Source organism: Oxyura jamaicensis, chromosome 1 (assembly GCF_011077185.1).
Source record: "Oxyura jamaicensis isolate SHBP4307 breed ruddy duck chromosome 1, BPBGC_Ojam_1.0, whole genome shotgun sequence".
NCBI classification, from domain to species: domain Eukaryota; kingdom Metazoa; phylum Chordata; class Aves; order Anseriformes; family Anatidae; genus Oxyura; species Oxyura jamaicensis.
This window is the reverse complement of record NC_048893.1, coordinates 87,325,064-87,350,822: the sequence shown is the minus strand read 5'-3', so window position 1 is coordinate 87,350,822 and position 25,759 is coordinate 87,325,064. Positions and strand designations below refer to the sequence as shown.

General features: G+C 42.0%; 2 protein-coding genes across 4 annotated transcripts; one reads left to right on the top strand and one right to left on the bottom strand.

Annotated features, from left to right (window-relative positions):
• Window positions 1-6: 6 nt before the first annotated feature.
• GPR161 (G protein-coupled receptor 161) lies at window positions 7-12,023 on the bottom strand. Of its 2 annotated transcripts, none has more exons than XM_035314935.1 (7): window positions 11,902-12,023; window positions 10,463-10,573; window positions 9,952-10,363; window positions 8,693-9,417; window positions 7,110-7,214; window positions 4,226-4,357; window positions 7-2,798 (listed from the first exon to the last, which is right to left on the bottom strand). In XM_035314935.1, exons 3-7 carry the CDS (start codon window positions 10,317-10,319, stop codon window positions 2,551-2,553), a joined length of 1,578 nt encoding a protein of 525 aa, XP_035170826.1. In that variant the 5' UTR covers window positions 10,320-10,363; window positions 10,463-10,573; window positions 11,902-12,023; the 3' UTR covers window positions 7-2,550. The 2 variants fall into 2 exon arrangements, with proteins under 2 accessions (XP_035170826.1, XP_035170827.1); XM_035314936.1 differs by having other exon boundaries at window positions 4,238-4,357.
• Window positions 11,785-25,590, top strand: TIPRL (TOR signaling pathway regulator). 2 transcript variants are annotated; one of them, XM_035314938.1, is made up of 8 exons: window positions 11,785-11,803; window positions 13,736-13,877; window positions 17,217-17,396; window positions 18,232-18,331; window positions 20,419-20,550; window positions 20,951-21,046; window positions 21,767-21,829; window positions 22,614-25,590. In XM_035314938.1, the coding sequence occupies exons 2-8, from the start codon at window positions 13,777-13,779 to the stop codon at window positions 22,761-22,763; spliced, it is 822 nt and encodes a 273-aa protein (XP_035170829.1). In that variant the 5' UTR covers window positions 11,785-11,803; window positions 13,736-13,776; the 3' UTR covers window positions 22,764-25,590. The 2 variants fall into 2 exon arrangements, with proteins under 2 accessions (XP_035170829.1, XP_035170828.1); XM_035314937.1 differs by lacking the exon at window positions 11,785-11,803 and having other exon boundaries at window positions 13,666-13,877.
• The last annotated feature ends 169 nt before the right edge of the window (window positions 25,591-25,759 follow it).

Genomic DNA, 25,759 nt, shown 5'->3' with positions numbered 1-25,759 from the left:
AACGTGTTTTTTCTTTTTCTTTTGTATTTAAGATGGCGAATACAGTTTTACAGAGTGTGTGCATTTCTGTAACTGCTGCTTTTGCTAATGACAAGTAAAAAGTTACTCCGGTCATAACAATTATGGAGAGGTTATGATTTGGTTAGCAAAAACATTAACATTTATGCTAAATACTGGATTAGTGAAGTGAACACTGAGAGCCCAACTCAGTCATAACACAAGCTGTTGCAGCTCCACTGACCCGCCTGAAGGCTGAGTTTGGCTCAGTGCCTCTGTGAAAAACGTGCTTTCTACACGACACTAGCGATGATTTTGTGCTTTCACACGTGCCTTGGAAATTTTTGCTCTGAAATACACACCATTATGGCCTAGCACCAGCTTTACTCCACAACCATCCACTGAGACTCACATGTGCCTTTTCTGCATGCACCCACAATTTTGCTCAACTTGTTTCAAAGCAGGAATGTGAAATAAATGGGATGCAGATAAAATACTTGGAGCCATCTGAGAGAAGTGCATACCTTAAGCAGTGCTGACTACTCTGAACAACTGAGACTGTAACGTTTGTTAACAAGAGCAATAATGACCTCAGTGCAGGGCATTTCCTGGCAAATACTAGGATATGGGTTTTGAACAAGCACCCTGAAATGCCAATTTATCTAACACACTAAAAATTTTTACGAAATATATAAAAAAATACAGGAGCAAGGAGCTGGGACCAATACTTTGCTCATTAGCACGTTAACTCCCCATACAGCCCAAAGCAGGCTCAATTCACTCTGCATTTCATCTTGCATTATGCTAAGAGCCATCTTACTGGCGCTTAAGTGTTCTTGCTTTAAGAGCCTGTTCTTAATCAGCAAACCATGTACTGAATTTTAAGCATGCAGTTAAATCTTACACGGGAATGTAATGGATTCAGGCTAGTTCAAAGTCGAGCTGCTTTGTCCACAGATAGACATAAGCTTGTGCTGAAATATATTTCTCAGTTGGGAACACAGACGAACAGGATGTCCAAGTACAGAATTGGACTGAGGCTCTGCCTCAGAAAGTTTGTTTCTATGCCTTTGAGCAAGCTGCACACAGCCATAATTTAACAACCATACACACAATTTTTGCCCAGATATAAACATCCTGCCCCCGATTTCCAAAGAATCGGAGGCAAAAACTCAAACCAATTCTAAGGAGAAAACACTTCAAAGGAGGAACAGGGGAACAGAGAGGGAAAATAAATGTAAATCATTGGTCCTTAAGTCTGTCTGCTACTGACCCAAGAAATCATCCTACTAATTTATGTCTCCTTTACATCTTTGAAGTAAGTGTTAAGGCAGGGCTATATCTCCATAAAGGAAGAAAGAGGCTAGCCCAAGAAGGCACAGAAAGCTTCCTTAGGCTGGGCATTTTCCTAAGATCCACCTAATCTCTCTTTTCATAAAGAATCTTTCCACCTTTGCAGCCGGTTTCATTTCCAACTTAATGCATTACTGCATTTCTCTTTGGCAAGAAGGGCTGATCAGCCCTCTCACAGAGGCCTAAACAAGATCATGTCTGTACAGTGCTTAGAACATGCAAAGTGCAATGTAAGTGCTAAATGTTCTTATTCTACAGATTAATGAATTAAAACTCCAAGAAATATAGGCACTGAGGTAATTATTGCTTAAATACTACATCCCCCCATGATTAAAAAATAATTCATAGAACTTCCTTCTATACAAAAGATGAATCCTGAATATATCATTAGAGTAGTAATACCGTATTTACATCCTGTCTTCCTGCAGCTGTAGAGCATGCCCTTTTAGTAAAAGCAAGATCAGGGAACTGAACTGAAGTTCTTAGAGAACCAAGAGCTCTGCATTGATAGTTTCCCCAAATATCAGTGCTATTTCCAGCACTGGTCTGCTTCCACCTGTTACATCTGGAGAAGTTGGTGTCTCGTAAAGCAGAAGCAATGTACAATTCGGTTTCATATCTAACATTCTGACAAACAGACAGGAATATCTGCTAGCGAGGGTAAGTAGGACCATGATGTGCATGAGCTATTGGTAGAGCTCAATTTTTGTCCCTTAGTAAGTCCATGCTCCATCATGTGGAAGTCTGTGACAGTAAGACTGTACGTAGTATCCCAAGTACGAGCTCCTATCATTCCAGCTATCAAGTATAAACTGATGATCCCGCTGGCCAGAAAAGTATCACTACAATTGTTATTAAATACTGCACATACTTGTCCTTTTTCATTCCTCTATCAGCTTTGGCCAAAAATGGACAGGAGATTTGACAGACTAATGATTTGGCTCCTGAATCCAAACCCTGCATTCCTATGCCTTGCGTGATAGATTTAAGATATGGCACAAAAGAGTCAATAGCACCCTAAACAGTAAGCAAACACTGCTGCAAAATGCTGATGCAAGTACCAGAATTCAACTGGCTTTCAAGTGTTGAAAAAACACTGAAAACATCCCAACAAGGTGTCCTGTTTCCGTTAAAACGGTAATAGACAGAGCAGGTCTCGCTTAGTGGTTTTGTTCCATTTCTTTTCGTCTAGTTCTCCTGTTAAATATTCCCTTCATCAATGCTCTGCAGTTGAAGTCTTTGGCTAGCATGGGGCCTGATACCACGCCGTGTGTTCATGCTGCTTCCTGGCAGAGTCCGCACAGGGAACAGAGCTCCTGGTAAAGCACCTTCCCCAAACAGGCTGATTTTCACATCAGCTTCAATAGCCCTGGCTAAACTGGATGCATAACTGTCCAGAGATTTATGGACTTCAGCTTTCACGTGAAGAACAGAATTCTTTGCAGCTTCTGAAAGAAAACAAACAAACAAAGATTAACAATCAGCAGTATATCAGAACATTAGCAGTCAAATAGCAGGGCTGTGCAAATGCTTGAATACTGATCCTTTTGAAGTGTTACGACCATGCCTTCTGTAATGACGCTACACAGCACATCTATCAAGGAGTACCAGGATTCCCAAATCATTCGACAACACAAAGCTTCAGAGTGACCACAGGTCAAGAAGAAAAAGACTACCTCCAATTCAAGTGAAAACAAATGAGATCTGATGGAGCAAAATAGATACATACATGTTTAACATTATATGTTAACCATACACTATGTTTAACATGTAATTAGGTGTATTTTGAATGATTTTCTCAGTCTACGCACACAGAAGTTTATTGGTCCAAATTTAGACCCAACTCAAGTTGACAGCCCAGTTTCTACCTACTATATAGACCACAGGATTAGGGACAATGAGAATTGCTGGGCATCAGGCAAGAATTCATGCAGAAGACAGGTCCAGAACTCTCAATCTCAATTTGTACTTCGTCATCTGTAAACTGGACTTAAAACCTTTCAGGTATTCCCGCTGCATTTGGAGTAAGATCTCACACTTCACTGACATCAACAGTGGAGCATAAGAACAATTTAATAACATGTTTTAAACCCAACAAACACTAGATTTTGTGTTTATGGATTAACAATCCCAAAATTCCAAGGGCTTCTTCCATGTAGTAAAACATAAATAATAAAAATAAAAAAGTCAGTCTACTGTCAAAAGGCTTAAGCTTGTTCCAGCCACACTAGACCCACACTGTGAAACTCAGTTCCACTTCCAGGGGAGAAGTTAGAGAGTTCTGCACACCAGAAAAGGTCAAAGACACAGTTGTTCATTCTAAATGCACTTTTTAAATGAGGCTGCTGAAATTAAAAGTCGCAGTCATCTTGAAAACCCTCAGAAATACCATGAAAACTTGCTAAACCCATGAAAAGTTTTTGTACTAAGACCTCCCTTCTTCACTGAACTGCACCAAAAAAAAAAGTCTGCCCCCTTGTAAGAGGGAAAAAGAATAAGTTCTGCTGAGATGTTTGAAGAGAAAATTCCACATGAAACCTTATTATTTCAGAAACATAAAAATCAGCCAAGCTTAATTATTACTTGATACTTGGAGGCATTCTGTTCATTTTTGTACTGTCCAGAATCATTTATCTCGTAAATTCAGACACCAATTATCATGTCTTATAGTCCATATTCTCATAACCATCACCTGAAATTAAACTAACCCTGACATACTTACGGATCATCACACCAACACTATGCTAGCACAGAACCAACAAGTGAGCTAACTAGAGAAAAAAATGTAAATGGTTCATCTATTTCCACTTCTACCTATTGGTAAACATTATCAGTAAAAAGAAAGAACAGAGAGAAGAAAGAGGGGGCAACTTACCCCTAAGCCCACCTTTGATTTGCTCAACTTCATCTTCAAATGTCACTGAACTCCTCCTTCGAGGAGGACAGATGCAGTGTGGGACAGAAGGGCCATCTGAGCTATAGTCTTCAAGAAGCATTGCCTCTGTTCCTGAAACAAAGCAAGAGTTCTCAGGCAATACAGAGCAACACCAGCATATAATAATAAAGTCATGAGAAGAGATGAGCCAAACTGAAGTAGTGGCAAAAACTTTTCAGTCTACAGCAGTCCCTTAAAAAGATACCTAAACACAGCTTTTGTGGGAAAATTTCAGTTTCAAATACTGCACAGAAAAAGATGAATATATATATAAAAAAAAGATGAGATCAGTTTTTTTTTTTTTTTAAAGGATTTGGAAATATTTTCTCATTAGCAATCTAAAACCTCAAGCAGCTCCAAAATACTCAACCACAGAGATTATAACATCAATAGGACATCAGGCAAAGGTGAAACCTTACCTTCAGTAAATAAAGGGTGAAGTTGAGGGCAACTTCCCCATCTCCTAATCAAGACAGAGGCTAACAATGGCCACCTGAGAAGCAGACAACCACAGCTGCCAAATGTCATGCTTGTAATCAGACCCAAATGGAAATCTGAACTGGAGAATTTTTCTGTACAATTTACTTTGTCTCTGACAGCATATTTTGATTTTCATTAAGTGTATTTTAATAGGGGAAAAAAAAAAAAAAAAGCTTTCTGTCTGGGAATAATTTTTGTCTGATGAGTCATTTTTCCAGTTTATGAGTCATTTTCTTATTTCACCTCCCAGGACTTGCTTTGTACCTTTCAGATATAAAACAGTGTATGAGGACAAGGAAATTCACCTTGACAACTCTGCAATGGTTTCACATAAAGGGCAAGACTGCAATCTAGACCTCCCTTGCAATGCTGGTGTCTCTGCTATATAAGGGAGAGGCAAAGCAAACATTCTGGGGAGATACTAGGACTACGCTGAGCGAGTAGCCCTCAGAGACACCAGTGCTGCAAGGCACAGCTTCATCTGGCTCAATTACACTTCACTTCCAGCCCACTTACTCCTGTGGCACAGCAACAAGCCTTGGACAAAGAGCCTTCACAGGTTTCCTAACTCCAGCAGATGGTGACTTCACATCCCTCCTCATCCACTTCAACGCTTTTGATTCCCAAATTTATTCTTTCTGCAATGAGGTGGTGTTCCAATGCCAATTTTACAGGAAGTGAGAGAAAAACATCACTGGGAACATACCACTGGAACAACAAACTGCTTGATAGGTCTAGTCTTTGCTATATAACAGTGAATTGTCCGCAAAGTGATAAATTTTTTAAAGTGAAACTTGCATGCTCTGCCATGCGCCTCCCTTCAGCACACAAGAGAATGAGCTGCTGACCTAAGACACAGCACAAAGCAAGCTACCAACTTGCTATGTTGTTCTGCGGATCAGTTGGGGTTTGAGGCTGTGTCTACTGAAAATAGTTAACTTACTGATCCCCAAAGGTACAGCATCCTCATCTGAAATGTAGTGTACAATGAAAGGGAGGCACTAGCAAGAAAGAGATACTTTATTCTGTGAAGCAGAATTTTAGCACATTTTTTAAAATGTGCTAATTCACTGCATATTTTCAGATGAAGTTAGTGAAGAGACTAGCCTCTTATGTGATAGATCTGTGCTTTGGAATAAATGATCTGAGACAGCATTTCTAGCAATCAGGATTCAGATCTCCTACTTCACTATTTTGTATACAGCTAGCACTGCTTGTATTTTTTCATCTCCTACAGCTTCACCTGTTGTTTTTTTTTTTTTTTTTTACAATGTGAAAAGCCCAGCCTCCATTTACCAGGGTAGATACAGACACTGCATTGCAGGCAACAGGATCATTTACTGCAGCAGGTAGCACTGAAGACAAACTAAGACTTCCTTCTGCTCTTCAGTTCTTCCTAGTAAAGACACCCAATGAAGCATTACTTCAGTGGAGCACTATGCATCCATTCCCAGATGTACTATATCCCACCACTTCTAACGACATTAGATATGAATTTGGCTGGTTTGTTTAAACTGCTTGATATCATTCCTCAAAAGATGGTAACATACCATATTCTCAAATGAGGCAGGTTTCATACAACGTTGCTCTCATTTATAACATATGGCTGCAGAATACCCACAGCAGGCTTAGAGCTACCAGCATAAAACCACTACCAGAATAAATCCCAGCTCCTTAGACTTCCTTTAGAAATGTAGGAAACAAACCTCTACTACCAAGTAAATGTTAGAAGATCACCCTCTGGTGTATATGGAGCAGAAATACTCCTTAAAATAACTGTAGTGCAGTTAAGGGGTGGTATCTGAAAAAACTGCCAGAAAAATCTAGCTACAGTTCTGGATAGACAATGACCAGCAGAACGCTTTTTCCCTTTTCTAAACCATCTTCAGTTGAGATGTTAAGTAGTGACGCAATTCCAAGCTGAAACCATCTTAAGCGGACATGTTTTGATTGCAGGATAAATGTGACAAGGCCTATTACAAACTAAGAAACAGAGAAGCATTCTCCATGGCACTTTGTTGCTCTGTTCATTGTGGATACCAGGAAAGACTGAAGAATGATAGAAACTGAAGGAAAAAAGCACAAGCAGTGTTTCCTGTTCCCTAGAAGCATTACCAAGGGAGGGTCATTATTCCTTAGAGTAAACAGTATTTTGCAAATAGATACACTGAGAGCAAGGAAGGAAAAGAACTGCAGTGGTTTTGTTGTGACAGCTGGAACAGATGCTTCATGTTATCCATCCACCAAGAGTCATCCGAGTATGCAAATACTGTCTCAGAGAGTTCTGCCAAGTTACAAGTGCAAACTTCTGCCCAAGAAAGGAGAGCAAGAGATTTTTAGTTACCTGAATCCTGTGAACAGCTGAAACCTGTGTCTCCTGTGCTACTGCTGTTTCCTAATGGCCGTCCGCCTGCCATGAGGGCAGTAAGATGAGGGGACAGTCCCAAATCTGCAAAAGATTCATTTTCATTACACAATGGATGGTTAAGGGGTCTATAAAAGTAAAAACTTCTTCCAGTAATACCAACTTTATTGCCTCATTTACTCTATTCCACACAAACATATAAAACTTATCCTGCTCGTATATACAGAGTGCACAGCACCTGGACCTCTCATCTTAGAAATAAAGTCAGCAGCTTTCACGTATCCTTGGAGTCCTTCCACATGGCAAGTTTCCTTTCTACCTGAACCATCTCTCCCCCTCACACTCTTTGCAATTGCTTGTTTTATCAGCACGCCAAGCTGAACACAGAACACACTCATGGAGAGATGGGGCCATTTGTCAGACTCCTTCTAGCCAGAAAACAACCTGGTAGCCACCAGCAGTTGTAATGGGCCGTGAGCATGGCAGGAAGTTTACTAGCAAAGCAGGGGCACTGATACACCCGGCTTCTCTCAAGCCCTCAAGTAAAGAAGGGAAGAGGATTCATGATTCTTACACAGGTGCTGTCTTTGGATCCTGCAGGAAGATTTATTTTTTTTCTACCAGCCTCTAGGTGGTACACCTAGCAAGTTTGAAGCTATCAGCTTCTTATCACTTGGAAAAATAAAGATGTGTCTTTTCCCTCCCACTCCAGTTCCCAATATATTCACCCACAGCATCTCTATACAGATATATGGAAGGGAGAAGTGTTAAGAGATCTATTGCACTCTCACAACTTATGATGTGGCTGCAGCTGCACAACCCCTTCATTTAATTGGAGTATCTCCCTGTGATTCTAGGTTGCAGAAACAGAGGTCTTGCTGCTCTCCCTTTCCTTCTATGTTTCAGATCTTCATTCCCAGGTACATAACTTCAGTTCCCAACTCTGCACAAAACGTCCCAAGGAACACCATAAAGATTTCCTGGTTTTGGAAGATTCTAAATAGGATCAAAAATCAGAATTTCACTGCATTACTTCTTAAAAAAAGGAACTCTGAGCATCTGGAGTCTTCAGCCTGCAACTTAGGGACACACCAAATAGTTTTAGTAATTTACGAGGTTTGACATAGTTTATGATCTTTTCTTCACAACTATTAAAACTGAAAACTGAATTTACAGAAATAGTAACTTCAGTGAATCTCAAAGAGCTGTAGCATAAAGCTAGTGTGCTTTATGTGCTGCAAAGTGTACTATTGGCAGTGCTCAAATCTAGATAGCATGACATGGCAGGTATGTGAAAAGAAGAGTTTGAGAGAAAGTAAGTAACTCTTATCAACCTCATCACTATGTCTTCTCTGGCAGAAAAAAAATTACTGGAGTAGGAGAAAGAGATTAACTCCCACAAAAAAAACATTCTTCTTCCAATTGTCTATGATAAACCAAACAAGACTGCTGAAGCCTCCAGAAACACCCCACTTTTTACAGAGCCCTGAAATATGCCAAGTACACACAGACATTGCTCTTAATGGTATTAAGAGAGTACCTTTTGCAGTGATGTGCCTTACCTGTGATCCTATTAGAAATACTGAATAACCTCGACGTCCTATGCCGCTGAACAAAGGACTCGCGATAATACCGATCCCCGAAGCACATTCCTAGTAGTTCCTTGCGCACTGTTTTGTTCCACAGTCCATAAATTAAGGGGTGGCAAATGGCACTGGAAAAGGACAACCATGTAGCTAATGTTTCCAAGGCAGGGGAAATACTGTTTTTTCCCCAAAGTGCCTCCGATGTGATTACTACCATGTAAGGCCCCCATGTGATAACAAAAGCGCCAATGACAACCAAGATGGTTATGAAGGCTTTGCACTGGTTCGCAGAGTAGACAACCCCTTGGAAAGCATTCCTTCGGCTGCCCGAGGAGGATGTGGAGGTGCTGGAGTTCTTCCTCCCGTTCCTCTGGGAGTCCTCCTCCACAATGACAACGCTACCGCAGTGGATTTTGCGGGCTTTAATCCTAGCCACACGGAATATGAACCCATAGCAGATCATCATGATCACGAAAGGCAGCAATGCACACCAGATCTGCCAAAAGGCAGTGTAACCGGCCTCTTTGTGCCAGGCGGCCACACACATCCACTTGAACTGGTCAAATTCCAAAGACGACCAGCCAAAGAGAGGAGGGAGGCAGCCAATAAGGGAGTGTAGCCACACATACACAAGAGCTACCACTGCTCTGTTGCCTGTAATCTTCATTGGGTAAACCATAGGGTACAAGACAGCATAGTACCTGGAGGACAAACACACACAAAAAAAAAAGTCAACAGGAGCACAAGAGATGTACAGTAAAAAAGAGCATATTTTAATTATGTTGATATATAGTTCTACTTATAGAACAAGCTCTTTTCTCCAAACCTCAAACCTTAGGGACTCTTTTAAGAATAATTGCATGTAAGAATGTAGATCTTTGCAGGCAAGATTGTAAAACTCAGCTGAAGGCACAAATATATCTATTAAATCTGTCCCTATATGCGTAGAGTATAATATGGAATTTTAAACCATTACTTCTTGTTTTTCGGGTAATATATTATTACAGCATCATTAGCATCAGAAAAATCTAAATGTATTGCCAGCTTTTTACATCATCATGACAACACTTTCTTCTGTTCTCTGTTAAAACTTCACAGGAGGCTGAAGGAAAATGACATTGCAACAGTACACAGCATGATCCAGTGTGTTGTTTCTTCAGTCTATGAACAGCCAACAAGGCACCCTATGGAATGGCTAGGCAATTAGTTATCATTCATTATAAAAAGCTGCTTACCGATCTATAGCTATGAGTCCAAGAGTAAGCATGCTGGCTGAGCTGATCAGCATGTAGAGCAGTGCTGAGAAATTGCACCAAACGACTCCAAAGATCCATTCCCGCCTGATGGAGCTGGTGACAACAAAAGGTAGCACCAGTACGGAGAGCAGAAAGTTGGAGAGTGTCAGACTGAACACAAACTTGTTGCTCAATGTGAGAAGGTAAGACTTCCGATAGAGGGTGACGACAATCACAAGGTTGCCCAAACAGATGAAAATAGCAATGACGATTATAGCAATGGACTCAGTGACTCTGACTGCGCCGTCCTCCTGCGTGGTGAGGTTCCTCAGGCCATTCGCGTTGCTGAGGGAGGAATTGCTGCTCATGATCAGAGAGCACAGAGCAGGAGCAGCCAAGACATGCTGAGCAGCTAGAAGTAGAACACCAGCACTCAGAAACACTTAGACAAGATTTCCTCACACCCTCTCCAAAGAGGAGAGACCATTTGTCTGCATTAATTAAGCTTTACCTGTAGGATGCAGGAAACCATTTTAGATGGGAAAGTGAAGGGACGAGAGATTGCCTACAGGTACACTAGAGGTCAATGACAGAGCCAAGCCTAGAGAAGTGAAGAAACTATCTGAAAGACAAAAAAAGAGAGGGAGAGGAAACAAAGAAAATTAACACATTTTATTTACAAATTTTCTAAGTATCTTATTTGTTTCTAAGCCATATTTGTGAGCTGTACATCTCACAGTCCCTTCATATAGGCCATGAAGAAACAATAATAATGTAACTATTAGTCGTTATTTCTCTTACTTAAAATACATTTAAAAAAAAAAATTTTCCCCCCCCCCCCCCCCCCCTTTTCTTAAATTCTGCCTGTTTATCCCAATATTTACCCAGTATTCTGCCTATGCAGCATTTGTTGCTGGTGTGTGGATGCCTGGCTAGTCATACCCTGCTGGCTTTCTTAACAGTTGCCAAGTAACATTCAAAGACTCAGGGATCATTGCACGTACTCTCCTAATGTCACTTCTACATGTTCACAATCATCTTAGCTACATCAGCAGTTCAAATTTCTCACCAGCATTGAAGGACTAGGGTGAAGCAGCCTTCAGTACAGCAGGTTCAAAAGGCACTTTGCATTAAGCTGCGGTCCGCCCTATATTAGTGTGTGAGAACCCTTAACCTGTGATTTCTCAGTGCTCAGCACCCATCCCAATGACTCGCAACCTCATTTTGTCATATCTCAGGGTTTGAAAACAAAGAGTTTGGTTTCAACTTTTCAATACAGAGTTGACGTTTAGAAATGAGGGACTCAAGAGAGTTACCTCAGCGGTGGCCGTGCCCACCCGCTGCTCCCAACCGGCCAGCACACTCAGCGCCCCTCCATCCGTGAGGCTGCTGTGGCCCGCGGCAGCAATATCAGGCTGGAAAGCCATCTTTTCCTTGATTTTTAACTGGGCTAGAGCCTAACTGAAGGCATTATGGGACCATGTTTTGTAAAGCGTAGCTTAGCTCTTCGGCGAGGCAGCTCACCAGCGGCTCTTCCCCTCAAGTTTCCCTCCGCGGGTGCCCGCAGCGCCTCCGGGAGCCCTTCCGATGCCTTCCTCCCGGCGCCGACGGCGCTAAGGCGGCTGCTCCCGGCCGCCCCATCCCCTCAGCGCTGCGCCCCGTCCCGCTTCACCGGGACGAGGAGGAGCAGAAAGAGCCCCGAAGAGCCGACGGGCACCCAGCAGCGACCAGCTAAGGGGAGGGCCCCCCGCCGGGGAGCGCCTCCATTTTGCCCCCGCGCTCCCTCCGGCAGCGAACAAAGGCCGGGGGCCCGGCGGGGGACGGTTTCCCCCGGGCATCCCTCGCCTCGCCTCAGACAGCCCCGCACCATCTCCGCCCGCCCCTTCGGCGGAGAGCGGGGCCCGGCGCCCCCTGCCCCGCCCCGTAACGGCGGCGCCGTCCCGCACTCACCCGCCGCCGTCTTCGCCAGGGCGGGAGCTTGCGGCTGAGGGCGGCCCGGACCCCCAGCAGCCGCCCGCGGAGAGGCTCCGGGCCTCCCCGCGCCATGCCCCCGCCCCGCCCCGCCGCGCTCGCCCCCTCTCCCTCTCCCCACCCACCGCCGCCTCCCTCCATTTTCTCTCCGACAGCCCCCGCCCTGTGATGGGAGGGGGTCGCCGGGGCTCCGCCAGCGCTGCTTGCCGTGCCTCAGCAGCAGCCGCGCCCCTCTCGGGAATAGTGTGGCCAGCAGGGCGGAGGAGGTGATCGGCCCGCTGTTCTCGGCTCTGGTGAGGCTGCACCTCGAGTGCTGTGTTCAGCTTTGCCCCCCTCACTACATCGAGACCCTGGAGCGTGTCCAGAGAAGGGCTACGAGGCTGGTGAAGGGCCTGGACCACAAGTCCTGTGAGGAGCAGCTGAGGGAACTGGGGTCGTTTAGTCTGGAGGAGGCTCAGGGGAAACCTCATTGCTCTCTACATCTACCTGAAAAGGTGTGGGGAGCTGGGGGTCGGCCCCTTCTCTCAGATAACTAGTGATAGGACTAGGGGGAATGGCCTCAAGTTGCACCAGGGGAGGTTCTGGTTGGAAACGAGGAGACATTTCTTCTCAAAGCAAGCAGTCAGGCATTGGAACGGGTCACCAGGGAGGTGGTGGAGTCACCGTCCCAGGGGGTGTTTAAGGAGAGGTTGGACATGGTGCTCAGGGATATGGTCTAGTGGGTGACATAGGTGGTAGGGTGACGGTTGGACCAGATGATCTTGGAGATCTTTTCCAAAATTAACAATTCTAGGATTCCTCCAGCCAGGCCCTGGCTCTGCTCGGTTTATCATCCTCAGGAAGCCCCAGGACTTCTCAGCTCCAGGGGATCAGAGTTGTGCACCCCACCACTGTGACAACTCAGAGCCCTGTTCAAAGCTCAGAGGCTCGACATAAACCCAGGAATCCATTTTCCATGGCAGGAGAAATTGCTTGCCTGACCATGTGGGTCAAGTAAGTCACACAGAGAGGGGCAGATCCCAATTGTTTGACTTCCAAGGCCCTCCGAAAGCTACCAAAAATAATACAGAAGGTGTCTTACCACAGCATACTTTGTGAGAGGCATTTTTCCCTTCCCAAGAAGCAAGAAGGTGTACTCAGAGGTGCGAAGGACAACCTACCTGCCATGATTGTGCATTCCTAGCGCCAGCCTTCCCCACTTCAGGGCTCCCAGTGTGAGGACAACAGTCCAGACTCAGCCGTGCCGCTGCCCTGTAGCAGAACAGAGGGGGCCTTCTGTGGCAGAGCCATTGTGTTCTCCCGCCCGCTGCCTCGCTCACCACAGCACAGCAGCCTGTCCAGCCATGCCCCGTGCCAGGCAAACCTGCTGGCGAGCTGGGCTGCCTGTCCCCAGTGATGCAGAAAAGCGGGACTGGCATCCTCTTCGTGCATCCCATTTTACACCCTTCACAGCCAGCGGTGCCGAGGGATTTCTACAGGACTTTCGGCTTTAATTTTGACGCTTTTTGAAGATCCCCTTTAGAGAACGTGAAAGAACATAGCCACCCAGTGCGGGATGATTTCACACACATGTATATACGGACACACGCAGTATATAAAATACCCCAAGCCGCCTGGAGCGAAACACAGCGAGACAACAACCGCTGCTGCCCGGCAGCCGGGCGCGGCAGGAGGGCGCCGCGGGGCTGAGGCGAGCTCCGGCACCACCCCCTGCCGCTGCCGGAAGGGGAAGGCGCTTGCGGAGGTTGCGGCGGCGCCGTGGCTGCCGTTAGGGCTGCGGCAGGGAGCCGAGCCGAGCCGTGCCGGGTCGTGCCGCCCCTTCCAGGCGGCGGGGCCGTGCCCTCGGCCTGCGCCATGCACCCCGTTTTCCAGAGCAGCCGGCGCGACTTCACCTTCGGGCCCTGGCGGCTGAGCGCCGCCCGCACGCACATCATGAAGTCGGCGCAGGCCGAGAGGTGAGGCGGGCCCCGAGAGCCTGGGCCCTCTCTCGGGGCGGGGGGAGGAGACCCTGCCCGCGCCAGAACGTCACATTGTCGGCTTTCGCTCGGTTTTCTCTCCCGCGAGGATGCCTTGGCGTGGGAAATTGGGGTGGTCTGGGTTATAGATGTCGTTTTTAACGATGCCTAACGGTTTGGGAGGTCTGGACCTGAATCGCCGTGACTAGAAGCTTGCTTTTCTTATTTACCTTTTAAGAGACGTTAAGACGCTTTTAAATGCGATCAGCAGACTCATAAGCCATCATATTATAATGCTTATTTCAGCGTATTTCATTAAAAATTGATTGCTTGCTCTCTGCTTCTACCAGTAATTTCTATTGCGGTAAAACTGTTGCAGAAAATGCTGCTGTGTCAGCATCAAGTACTTAAAGTCAGATTTGCTAACGTGGAACTGAACAGTTCAGCTGTGCTAAATTGACCTTAGTGGCAGCTGAATTTGACAGATACTGGTTTCAGTTTCTGGAACAAATACACAGAAATCTTGTTAGTCGTGTTAAAGGTAACTATTCATGTATCTTTCAGTTTTTTCCAAGGAAAATACGTTTGCTGAAGTTCCTTGGTATGGAGCTCTACACTTTGTTTCTACATTATATTAAGCTATGTAAACTTTATTATTTTATATATTATAACACCATCATAATATATTTTTGATTTTTATATCTGTCTCAAAACATGTAAAATGATATTTTCTTCCATTTTTATTTTCACAAAATACTTTTAACTAATGGTCCTTTATTTTTTGCAGTTACAGGTAAAAATATTTTAATTCTGTGTTTCTCTTGTTCTTCTGTAAAGAGAACTCAATGTTCAGCTCAGTTTTGCCTGTGTTCTGCAACAGAAAGACTGTTATTGTAGTACCCCATTTTTCTGGCATGTTTGCAAAGACTTTTTGGGCAAGATGTTACCCCTTAAAAATGAAGATCTTTATTCTTAAGCTCAGGAGGATGTTAATTCTTTTCATTATCTGTAAACAAGAGAGTCTAGAACCTGCCAGTCTAGAAGCCAAACTACCTGTTGTATTCATCTTCTGTTCTATTCATTTTCTTTAACTGTAGCTATTTTAAAATAAACAGCTATCTCCGTAACTTTCAAAAATTACCTTTATCCCTTTTCAGGGATGCAGAGATTTTCAGAATGTGTTGAAAAAGGCAGAAAAATAAAGGTTCAAGGGGTACAATGCAAGCTTGAAAGAATGGAGAGGATTTTGCACGGTAGGGAAGAAAAATCCCGAATGAGCTGTTCAGGTGCAGGGGTTAGTACCTAACATGAGATAATCAAAACAATTCCTCCGTTTCAAATTTGATGGGTCAAAAACTAGTTGCAAGTGCTTTTAGTCAGCGTGTTTTTATAATACATTTCTTTTGGCATTTTGCCTTCTTTATTGCTGGGAGAACATCATTATTACCTGCGGAAATTATATTTCTGTCAAGCAGGTATCACAAAGGTCCATTGGCAACCTAGGCGGATGTGAAGGATTAGATGAGCTATAGCTATACATCTTCATCCTGTCCTGGGGTTGGTCTTTGCACATCGAGGGGCGCTCGAAATGGAAAAGTGTGTAACTCTGTGCCGCCTTCTCTGGGAAAAGCATAGGATCATCCTTTCTAGGTCTACAAATTATGCTAACCAAACTGGAAAAAAAAGGCATATGTTCTTTCATGTTGAGGATTATAGAAATAACCACTTTTGTTCAGGAATGTATTATTAGTAATACTGTGGTGGTTTTACCGTGCTAGGCAGTTGAACGCCACAACCGCTCTCTCACTCCCCCTCCTCAGATGAGGAGGGGAAGAAGTAAAGGAAAGAACAACTCACGGGTTGAGATAAGGATGATTTAATTAAAGAGGGGGGAAAAAAAATATATATATATATATATAATTAAGGAAATATTATTAATTAAACAATTCAACTAAAGGGAAAAAAAAGGGAAAGGGGAAAAGGGAGGGGGAAAGGGAATAACTAAACAAAACAAGTCAAGGCTGTGTGGAAGTGCAGAGGAAAGAAATTACTCTCTACTTCCCACAAATGAGCGATGCTTGACCACGTCCTTGAAGCAGGGCCTCAACGCACGTAGCCGGTGTTTGGGAGGAGGACAGATGTTTTCGCAACGAGAGCCCACCCCTCCCCTCTTCTTCCTTTTTCCACCTTTTATTGCTGAGTGTGACATCGTATGGTATGGAATATCCCTTTGGGTGGTTTAGGTCAGCTGCCCTGCTGATGTTTCTTTCTCACTTTTTTGCCCACCCCCTAGGAGGGTCAGAGAGAGTCCTGATGCTGTGCCAGCACTGCTCAGCAGCAGACACAACACTGGTGTGATACCACTGCTGTTCTAGCTACAAGTGCAGAGCGCAGCACTGTATGGGCGGCTGCAGGGAAAGTTAACATCCCAGCCAGACCCAGTACAAATACAAAAGTTGTGAGCAGGATGCTTTTTTTTCCCCATGTTGAATGTTTCTCAATTAGTTGTATTTCCTAGAGTTTTCTTTTCAGATGCCGTGTTTGTTCTGTTTAATCTTGATGAATAAAGCACCTAGTGGTAGGGAGGAAATGGTAGAAGTATATCAAGTCTTGCTAAATAATGTCAGTGTGTATATAAAGCACTGTGTGTATATATTTTTATATAGTGTATGTATAAAAATGGTTATAAAACAAAAAATGAGGTAGGATAGCTTCAGATTTTCTGCAGGGATCATGCTCGTTCAGTTCATGCAGTATGGGTCTGTGGCTTTCGTGCTGAGAGGTTAACAATACCAGTATGCATCCTCTGCAAACTTGGGAAAGTAGTACAGCACAGGAATGTTTTCTGCACTTTACTATTAACATACTCTGCCAGGGTTGTTTTCAGTCTCTTTTTTTGTAAGCTTCCAAAGATGAAAGTATGGACCACTGCATAGTGAATTTAAACTTTCTGACAGTAAGTGCTCTTTCATAAAACCTCTCTTTGGCCGCCTGCAAAAATAGTTCACGGACCATCCAGGGGTTTGTCTGCAACAGGTTGAAATCTGCTACTTCATGCTTATAGGATACTTGTTGATTCCCTGTGTATGAGGCTTTTGTACTAGCCTGATGCAGAAGGAAAGCTTTAGGAAGAATCTTATGGTGGAAAAGTCACTTCAGATCAATGATTCTGTAGTTGATGTCAGATGATTAACTGGGAAAATAACAAAATTTTGTAAAAATACACTGATGGCATCATGTAAATTACTTGGTCTAGAGAATATGTATTCCAAAACAGATGGCTTTCACTGAACTAGAGTGACTGATCTCTCTTTATGGGGCTTCCATTTTTCTGTGCAGATTGGCTGAAGAATTACACATGCCTTCCCTGCCAGAGATGATGTTTGGAGACAATATCCTAAGAATACAGCATGATCGTGGTTTTGGAATTGAGTTCAATGCAACAGATGCTTTAAAATGTGTCAATAATTGCCAAGGTATGATCAAAGTGGCTTGTGCAGAGGAGTGGCAAGAGAGCAGGTACAGTATTTTATCACCAGTGGGCAAGTACTATTGTGTTGTATGTGAAACTGTCGTAAGGTAGTTAAAGTCACAGACTGGGCTCCTGAAGACCACATTGTATTTAGTTTTGCCATAGATACAGCGTGTGATGACAGAAGTCATCTAGCTTTTCTTTACCATGATCATGCTATCTGTTACACAGAGTCAGCTATATTTTTCAGTTGCTTCCTGGCTTTCTTAAAATAAACTATATGTTTAACATGGTTTAGTTCTGTTTATTCAAACTTGTAGGTCCTCAAGGATTACAAGACTGTATCTTTTGGTGTTTCAAAGTGCAAAATGCTGTACGTGTCCAACATCTTAGCCTTAGGAATATAGCAGGACAATTACCATGCATGAGAACTAATTGTACTGCTTAGTATTTACCAAATTAGTGGTAGAGCACCTAGGAAAGAAATCAAAGCTGTCATAAAAACTAAGGCAAATTGCAGTGTTAGTCATTTCTGTGTGTTGTCAGCAACATTGTGCCTGCTCAAAGAACAAGTGACTACTGTTGAAAAAAATATAGTTCGCACCAAACTACAAGTCTTTATTTTCTCTTATAAGATTAAGATAGTACTAGCACAGGAATTCTGGTAATGGTTTTCTAATTCACGATGAAAACACAGATGTTGTGAAAGAAGCAATACTGAATGGTTAAGTCTTGACATCATCAGTCCAGTACAGACAACACTGCTGTTTTTCTTGAATAGTTAGGACTTATGTATTATGATCCCCACACTTAACCTTATGCGAGGTTGTATGTTTTTAATAATTACTACAAAGTATGCTATATTCTTTTTCACTTCTTGAGGAGCGAGACTGAGCACACTAAGGAGGTAGTCAAGCCGTATGACTGGACTTACACAACTGACTACAAAGGAACATTGCTGGGAGATACTGCAACGTTAAAGGTAAGCATTTTCTCCTTGTTAATGCTGATTACTTATTGTTTCAGTCAAACACAAAACACTTTCCTTTTATGAAGCTGTCAGTAGGCTTCTTTAAAATCTTACATGGTTCTTTGTTTCTGACTTCGAAGTACAGTTCGGCTTTTTGTCTCATAGTTTTCTGTTAATCAAATCATGTCTTATTTAAATAACTTTAGGTTTGGTGGTTTTTTGTTTGTTTGTAAGCATTTTAGGATCATTTAAGTAGGAACATTTGTGTCCCTTAGTGATGATTTCCTGGGAGAGTAAAGCACTTGAGCATCTTCAGTGCTTGCTGGATGGCCCTCTGAAGTCCTGAGCTCCTCACACACAAAAGAACTATCAGCTGTGTAATTATCTGGTATCACAGAATTGTTAAGGTTGGAAAAGACCTCCAAGATCATTTGGTCCAACCAGTCCCCGACCACCAATATCACCCACTAGACCATGCTTGCATAAGAAACAGCGTGGCCAGCAGGTCCAGGGAAGGGATTGTCCCCCTGTACTCGGCTCTGGTGAGGCCGCACCTCGAGTACTGCGTTCAGTTTTGGGCCCCTCACTACAAGGAGGACATGGAGGTGCTTGAGCGAGTCCAGAGAAGGGCAACGAAGCTGGTGAAGGGTCTGGAGAACAAGGCTTGCAAGGAGCGGCTGAGGGAGCAGGGACTGTTTAGCCTGGAGAAGAGGAGGCTCAGGGGCGACCTTATTGCACTCTACAGGTACCTGAAGGGAGGCTGTAGCGAGGTGGCGGTTGGTCTATTCTCCCACGTGCCTGGTGACAGGACGAGGGGGAATGGGCTAAAGTTGCACCAGGGGAGTTTTAGGTTGGATATTAGGAAGCACTTCTCTACTGAACGGGTTGTTAGTCACTGGAATAGGCTGCCCAGGGAAGTGGTGGAGTCACCATCCCTGGAGGTCTTTAAAAGACGTTTAGATGTAAAGCTTAGGGATATGGTTTAGTGGAAGATTTGTTAGCATTAGGTCAGAGGTTGGACTCGGTGATCTTGGAGGTCTCTTCCAACCTATACTATTCTATGATTCTGTGATTCTATGTCCCTAAGCACCAGCTCCAATCTTTTCTTAAATATTCCCAGGGATGGTGACTCTACCACCTCACAGGGCAGCCTGTTCCAATGCCTAACCACTCTGAGAAAACGTATCCTCATTTCCAACCTAAACCTTCCCTGGCACAATTTGAGACCATTCCCTCTTGTCCTATCACTAGTTATCTGCAAGAAGAGGCTGACCCCCAGCTCCCCGCATGTTCCTTTCAGATAGTTGTGGAGAGCAGGAAGATCTTCCCTGAGCCTAGTACTTTTACTCTGTGTTGCTTGCCATTTTGTGAAAGCAGATCTGTCTGCTTTCAATGGCTGTTTTCTGCAACAGTAACTTCTCATATTTAAACTGACAGCCCCCTCCTCCCCCCCTTTGTCTTTATTTACTTTAAAATTAGACTGAAGTTCCCAGGCAATCTATATTAATTCACTAGGATTGTGTTTGGTTACAGATCACTTGAGTTACTCTGGAATTAAAAGTACAGCATAAAAATAAACTGTCTTGGTGGCCCATAGCCTTTAGGCAACAGAAGTGTGGTGGTATATACAGGGAGCACAAGATGGGGGGAAAAAATACAGGTACTTGATTTCCGTGGAAAGGCTTTATTTTTGGAATATTGTTCAGGGTTTGTGGTTGTCTAGAAATGCCAAGTACATGGAATACTGTTTATAACCCAGAATTTCTCAATTATATGTTAAATATAAGGCATCTTTTAATGTTATGAAATATAGAATGTAAACAGAACTATTTTCAACTGTAACCTACAAAGCCTGTACCCTGAGGACAGTTTATTCAGAATTTTCCATTCCTGTTTTTTGCTTCGATGAGTGTTTCCTCTTGAAAACTTTTTAGTTTTAATTTTAACTTTTCCTGTTTGAGTTCTGTATGTATTAAGCTCAGTGCTACAAAAGCTTTTTCCTTCAGAAAACTAGGAACTGGAGGATTCTTAAGATTGGGATAAACTTAATAACTTGCCACCAAACTAAATATACTAACTGTTCTTAATCATTTTCTTAGGTTGTTCCTACAACAGAACACATAAATACGGAGAAATTGAAAGCCAGGGAGCAAATTATGTTTTTTGAAGAAGTACTTCTGTTTGAAGATGAACTTCATGATCATGGAGTGTCAAGTTTGAGTGTAAAAATAGTGAGTACTGAGAGGAGAATAAAAGAGGCTTGGTGACCTAGCTAGCTAATGTATGCACAATGTAGTCGCTTTTTGCATGTTGGTTCTTCTGGGATTTGAAGGTTAAAATGAAAAGTTCTTTATCCTCGCTCTGAAAAATGCAGTCTTATTGAAAATTTTGAAATCTTTCTGTCAGTTGCTCTTGGCAACAATCTTTTCCATCTTTCTGCATCCTAAGACTCCTTTGAAACAGTCTGCCCTGCTGTCCAGTTATAGCTGAAGTATATCACCAGCCCAAATTTTGACTTTACCATTGAAAGCTCACTCATACTATGTTTCATTGTAAATTTTTGATGTAAATAAGTGCATACCTAAAGTAAAGCTTTGCAATATGCTGAATCAAACATATTTGTTTTTCCAGAGAGTTATGCCTTCCAGCTTTTTTGTGCTCCTGAGATTTTTCTTGCGAGTTGATGGGGTACTTATCAGGATGAATGATACAAGGCTTCATCATGAGGTAAACCCTTGTTTGTTGCCATTAATATTTCACAGATGCTCCCTTGCAGTGTTAGTTTCAGAGAAGACCTGCTGATACTTCTGTAATTTAATACCGATATTTTGGGCCACAGAAGTTACATGAACTGAACTTTCAAGTGCATTTTATTATTATGGTGGTTCTGAAGCAGCAAACAAGTAGTAGGTATTGTATGAGCAGAGTGGGCTATTGCTCCCTTGAAGTAATTATTTAAATACATGTGACAGATGTGGATTAGAGAGGCATTGCAAGACCAAAAATAGACAATGGTCAATAGTGTGATACTGTTCTTACGTTTTTTTTTGCTTGTCTAGCGTATGATTGCAAATTTCATCTTGCAAAGGACTGTCCATTCTATTCTGCGTTCATATATCCCATAAATAAGACAGAACATAAAAGTTGGGGTTTGCTTATTCCGTCTATCTCTATTCATATAGATGTAGGTGTTCTGAGTAAAAATTATCAAGAATATTCAGTTTTGTTTTTGCATGCCTGCAAAAACACATCTTTGTTACACATCTTTCTTTGTTACACATCTTTCTCTGTACTTGTGAATTTGAAAGTATGGTTCTGCTTGCAGGTGGAAATCTGTGGTAAATCAAATTCAAATGTTTACTAAATTGAATATGTTTACGGTGCTCATTTTGCACAGATATTAGATGATAAATTTGTAATTAATTTTTGCATTTTTTCCCCGATTAGGCTGACAAGGCCTATATGTTGCGAGAATATACATCCAGAGAAAGCAAAATATCAAGTTTAAAGGTATTTTTTTTTCCTGTCTGCTTTTTGAAATAGTATTTTCTGTGTGGACCATAAAACAACCTAAGTTGTTCTTTTGAAAAGTTTGCACTCCAAACCAAGGGAAGGTCCTTCTTCTTGTGTAGAAGAATCTCTTCTTGAGATTTCAGGGCAAATGTCTTCTGTTTTTCTGTCAAATGTTTTGTATGTGGTGAAACTATGCTGTCTAGAGGAATCTACAAAGAAATATACTAATTAGCTTAAACCAACTAACTTCTTCAAATATGAAATTAAAATCCAATGAGTTTTAGTATTTCATATAAAAAGCTAAACAATGTCTGTAGTAGACCTCATAAAACTAAGACCTATGTTGAAATATCAGTTATCAATAGCTAAATCTGAACTCCAGCAAATGAGTTACAATGACTAGAAGACATTAAACATGGGATCTGTTGTGGCCATTCTAGTCTCTTCCAAAAACAGACTCTCAAAATGTTTCTTACATTCAAATGATGAACATTGTAGATCTTCTGGAATGTTCCCGACTTTCCTGTGGTCATACAATCTAATCTGCTGCTTAAAAATATCAAATACCTTTCTTTAACCTACTGATACATGCATGAAGTAAGAGGTTGTATGTATGTGTATTTGAAGTTATAACACAAATTTCTCTAATGATATCTGACTTCAAGTGTTTAAATCAGGTAAATTAGAGAAAAACTGTCCATAAAAGTTTGCTTTTGGGATTCCCTTTCCCCTTTTCTAGCCCCCCCATTCACTCATTTTGTCTAAAATTTTTGCTTCTTAGCATGTACCACCTTCCCTGTTCACGGAACCTAATGAGATTTCTCAGTATCTACCCATAAAGGAGACGATCTGTGAGAAGCTAGAATTCCCAGAGAAGCTGGAGCCTAAACCAGAAGCATCACTGGAAACCATGTGTGTTAAGTCTAAATAAATGTGACTTTATATGGACTTGAATTCGACTGGAGATCATGTGATTGTGTAGCCATTACCAGGGGGCACGGTTTCACTACTAGTGGAATAAAGTATTTGGCTAATTTTTCTGTAGCCCTAAAAGAAAACAGGATTCATTTCAAGCAGGTTTTGCTAATATTTTTTGATCTTTGTTTATTTTAAACTTGTATCTGGCGTTATCTGATAGACTGACGGCGAATTACAGTCTTCAGTGGCATTGGAGGACTCTGACAATTGAGAGTCTAGGTTCTGTTCAGTTCACCACTTAGGCAGGATATTGCCTGGACTCTCCAACACAAACACTCCTATGAAGATTCTGTTATTGCTGCCTCAGATACCAAAAGACTACTAGAGTCATAAGATTGGCTTAATTTTATTTTTATTGAAAAATTGTCTACAGTAAAAATAAATAAAATTCTTCTGCATACGTTATGAGCTTTCAGTCCTAAACTACTCTTTTTGCTTGGTTTCCTCTACTGTGAGCTGATAACCAATTAAATTATTTCTTAGAATCCTGATCCAGATTTCTAACTTAAGAATATTCATTTCATCTGAGAATAGTTTTAAGGAGAAGTAAAAAGTTGTATTTGTTTGACACTTTATAAAGGTAAAATTACCTTACTTGTGAGACATTAACTCTAGAGCAGGAGACAAGCTGGAGATTAACAGAGACACATACTGGTTAAGCCTCTTCGCAAATACTTGCTTAATTCGGTGTCAGCGAGATTTCTTTAGGCAGTTTTGGAGACTATTACCCGGGGTCTCTAAGCTGCTACAGTCATGCTATACTGGAAATGCATTGTGCTGTATTTACCTTCCATTGGGCATACCAGATGGTGCCCGTGTATGATGGTTATACTGTTCTGATATTCAATTTGCTAAATTAGAGTGGCTTATGGCTGAGGAAAAGAGGGCTTTTTAGTCTTCAATCCCTAACGGATGCTGGTATTTACAAATTGAGAAACGGGAGCTAAATAGCCTTAAAAGGGGACACTAGCATGTATTTCAGATATGTAATTTTGGTTTATTTTTAAAAGTCTTTAAATTGTAATATCAGTAGAAGTGTGATCACGTATACAGTTACGGTTTTAAATCAGTAATTTTTGGATCAAACTTTAAATAATTCTATTGCTTTTGGAAATCCTAAATTACGTGAATGGTTTGGTCTAAGACTGGGGGAGCTAGACTTGTAGGTTTCCTTCTTGCACTCAATGAAGTGCCAGAAGCAAAGCAGTAGTGACAAGTGGGCCTTGTGCTTTAGGGCAATGGCAGATAAAAATGCTCCAAGACACCAGAATGTGTACATTTTAGTTAAAAATCTTCAGATTCTACACTGCATGTCTTTAAATACCAAGTTTTGGGGTGGCTTGTTTCTATTAACCAGGTCTTTTGAGAAGTGGTTCTCATTTAAATAAACTGTTTTTATACAATTGTACTACTACTTAACTGACTGTGTTCTTAATAAAACAACCCACCTTGTTTCACTTCTGTTAAAGGCAGCCTGGTCTAATCATTTGATCCTATGGTTGGAAGGCAGGAGCTAATGTCAGTTTTTCCTGTGTCACTGATTTATTCTAACCACAGGGAAGTTACTTGTGTGCCTCAGTTCCCTGTATGCAAAAATGAGAGTAAGCCTCACTGAGTATTGTGAGAATTATTTTTTTAAAAGAGTTGCTGATGAGAATAGGTTTTCTCTTTTTTTATTCCCCTTAATAGACCTTCAGCCTTACCTTTGTAAAGGACTACTACAAAAGAAACTTATGATCCATAGGATAAAATGAGTGAAGGGAACTGCAATATAAAAAGTCTCTGAAAGAAATTACTCATAATCAGGCAAACTGCATGAGTGAATTTATGGCTGCTCTGAAGTAGGGGTGAGGTCCTGTGTATTCCACATATGTGAGTCCTAATTCTATTTTTTTTCATCTTGCACTTGTTTTCTAAAGACTTTAGGAATGATGAAGTGTGTATCTGTTTGTAAATGAATGCAGCGTGGAAATGATCAAAATTAATTTGGTAATAAAAGGTTATTTATGACCCCTCCAGCAGCAAAGGGGTAGGAGGAGAGAATGGAAAGGAAGGGAACAACAACCTGGAGGGGATGAAGAGATAGTTGGCTAGTAGAAGTAAATCATGGCACTTCTTTTAATGTAAGCACTTACTACTCTACATGCCTTAAAGGCTTATAAAACACACTTTAAAATCAGAGATGGAAGTGACTGGTGTTGTGCTAGCATGAAGGAAATCATATCCACATTAATTAAAGTTGTGATTTGGGTTTAGTCAGTGATGCTAACACTAATTTCCATGGGGCTAAAGTATGGGGAGGGAACCCACAGAATCAATACTTGCTGTTGAGAAGGGTGCTCTGCATGTCTAGTTTATATTGTGCATTTTATCTTGTCGATCATACTTACTAATATGTGACCTGTTGATGCAGTTGTCTTGGACGGGCTTGAATCCTGAATATATAGATATATCCATCTATTTTGGGTGCTGTGCATTTAAGTGGAACACAAATATTGGAGAAATCACAAGAACGTGTTTAGAAAGTCAGTTACCACAAAGTAAAACTTGGAACATTCTTTGTCACTGTTACATCACGTAGATTATCAAGAAACAGCACTATCCTGTAGTGCAAGCTCTCATGTACAACTTTGCCAGAGAAAAATACTACTTTGGATATATCATTTTGGAGGGAGGGAGTGGGGTGATTCTCCAGCTGTTTTGTAGCATGTTGTTACAACATCTATACAATGGTTTATATTCTTTCTCCTATGTTGCTAAATAAAATATACCTGACGTTTTATAGTCCCGTTCTTATCTGGGCACAACAAAGGAAAATCAGGACCTGTGTGATCATAACACCTATATATTCTTACCAGCCTGTCATCAGCCAACTCAGGCTAGTTATGGAAATAAGAGGAGACTTTTCTGGAATGGGGAAGTTGTATCTATGTAAGTACTAGTACTATG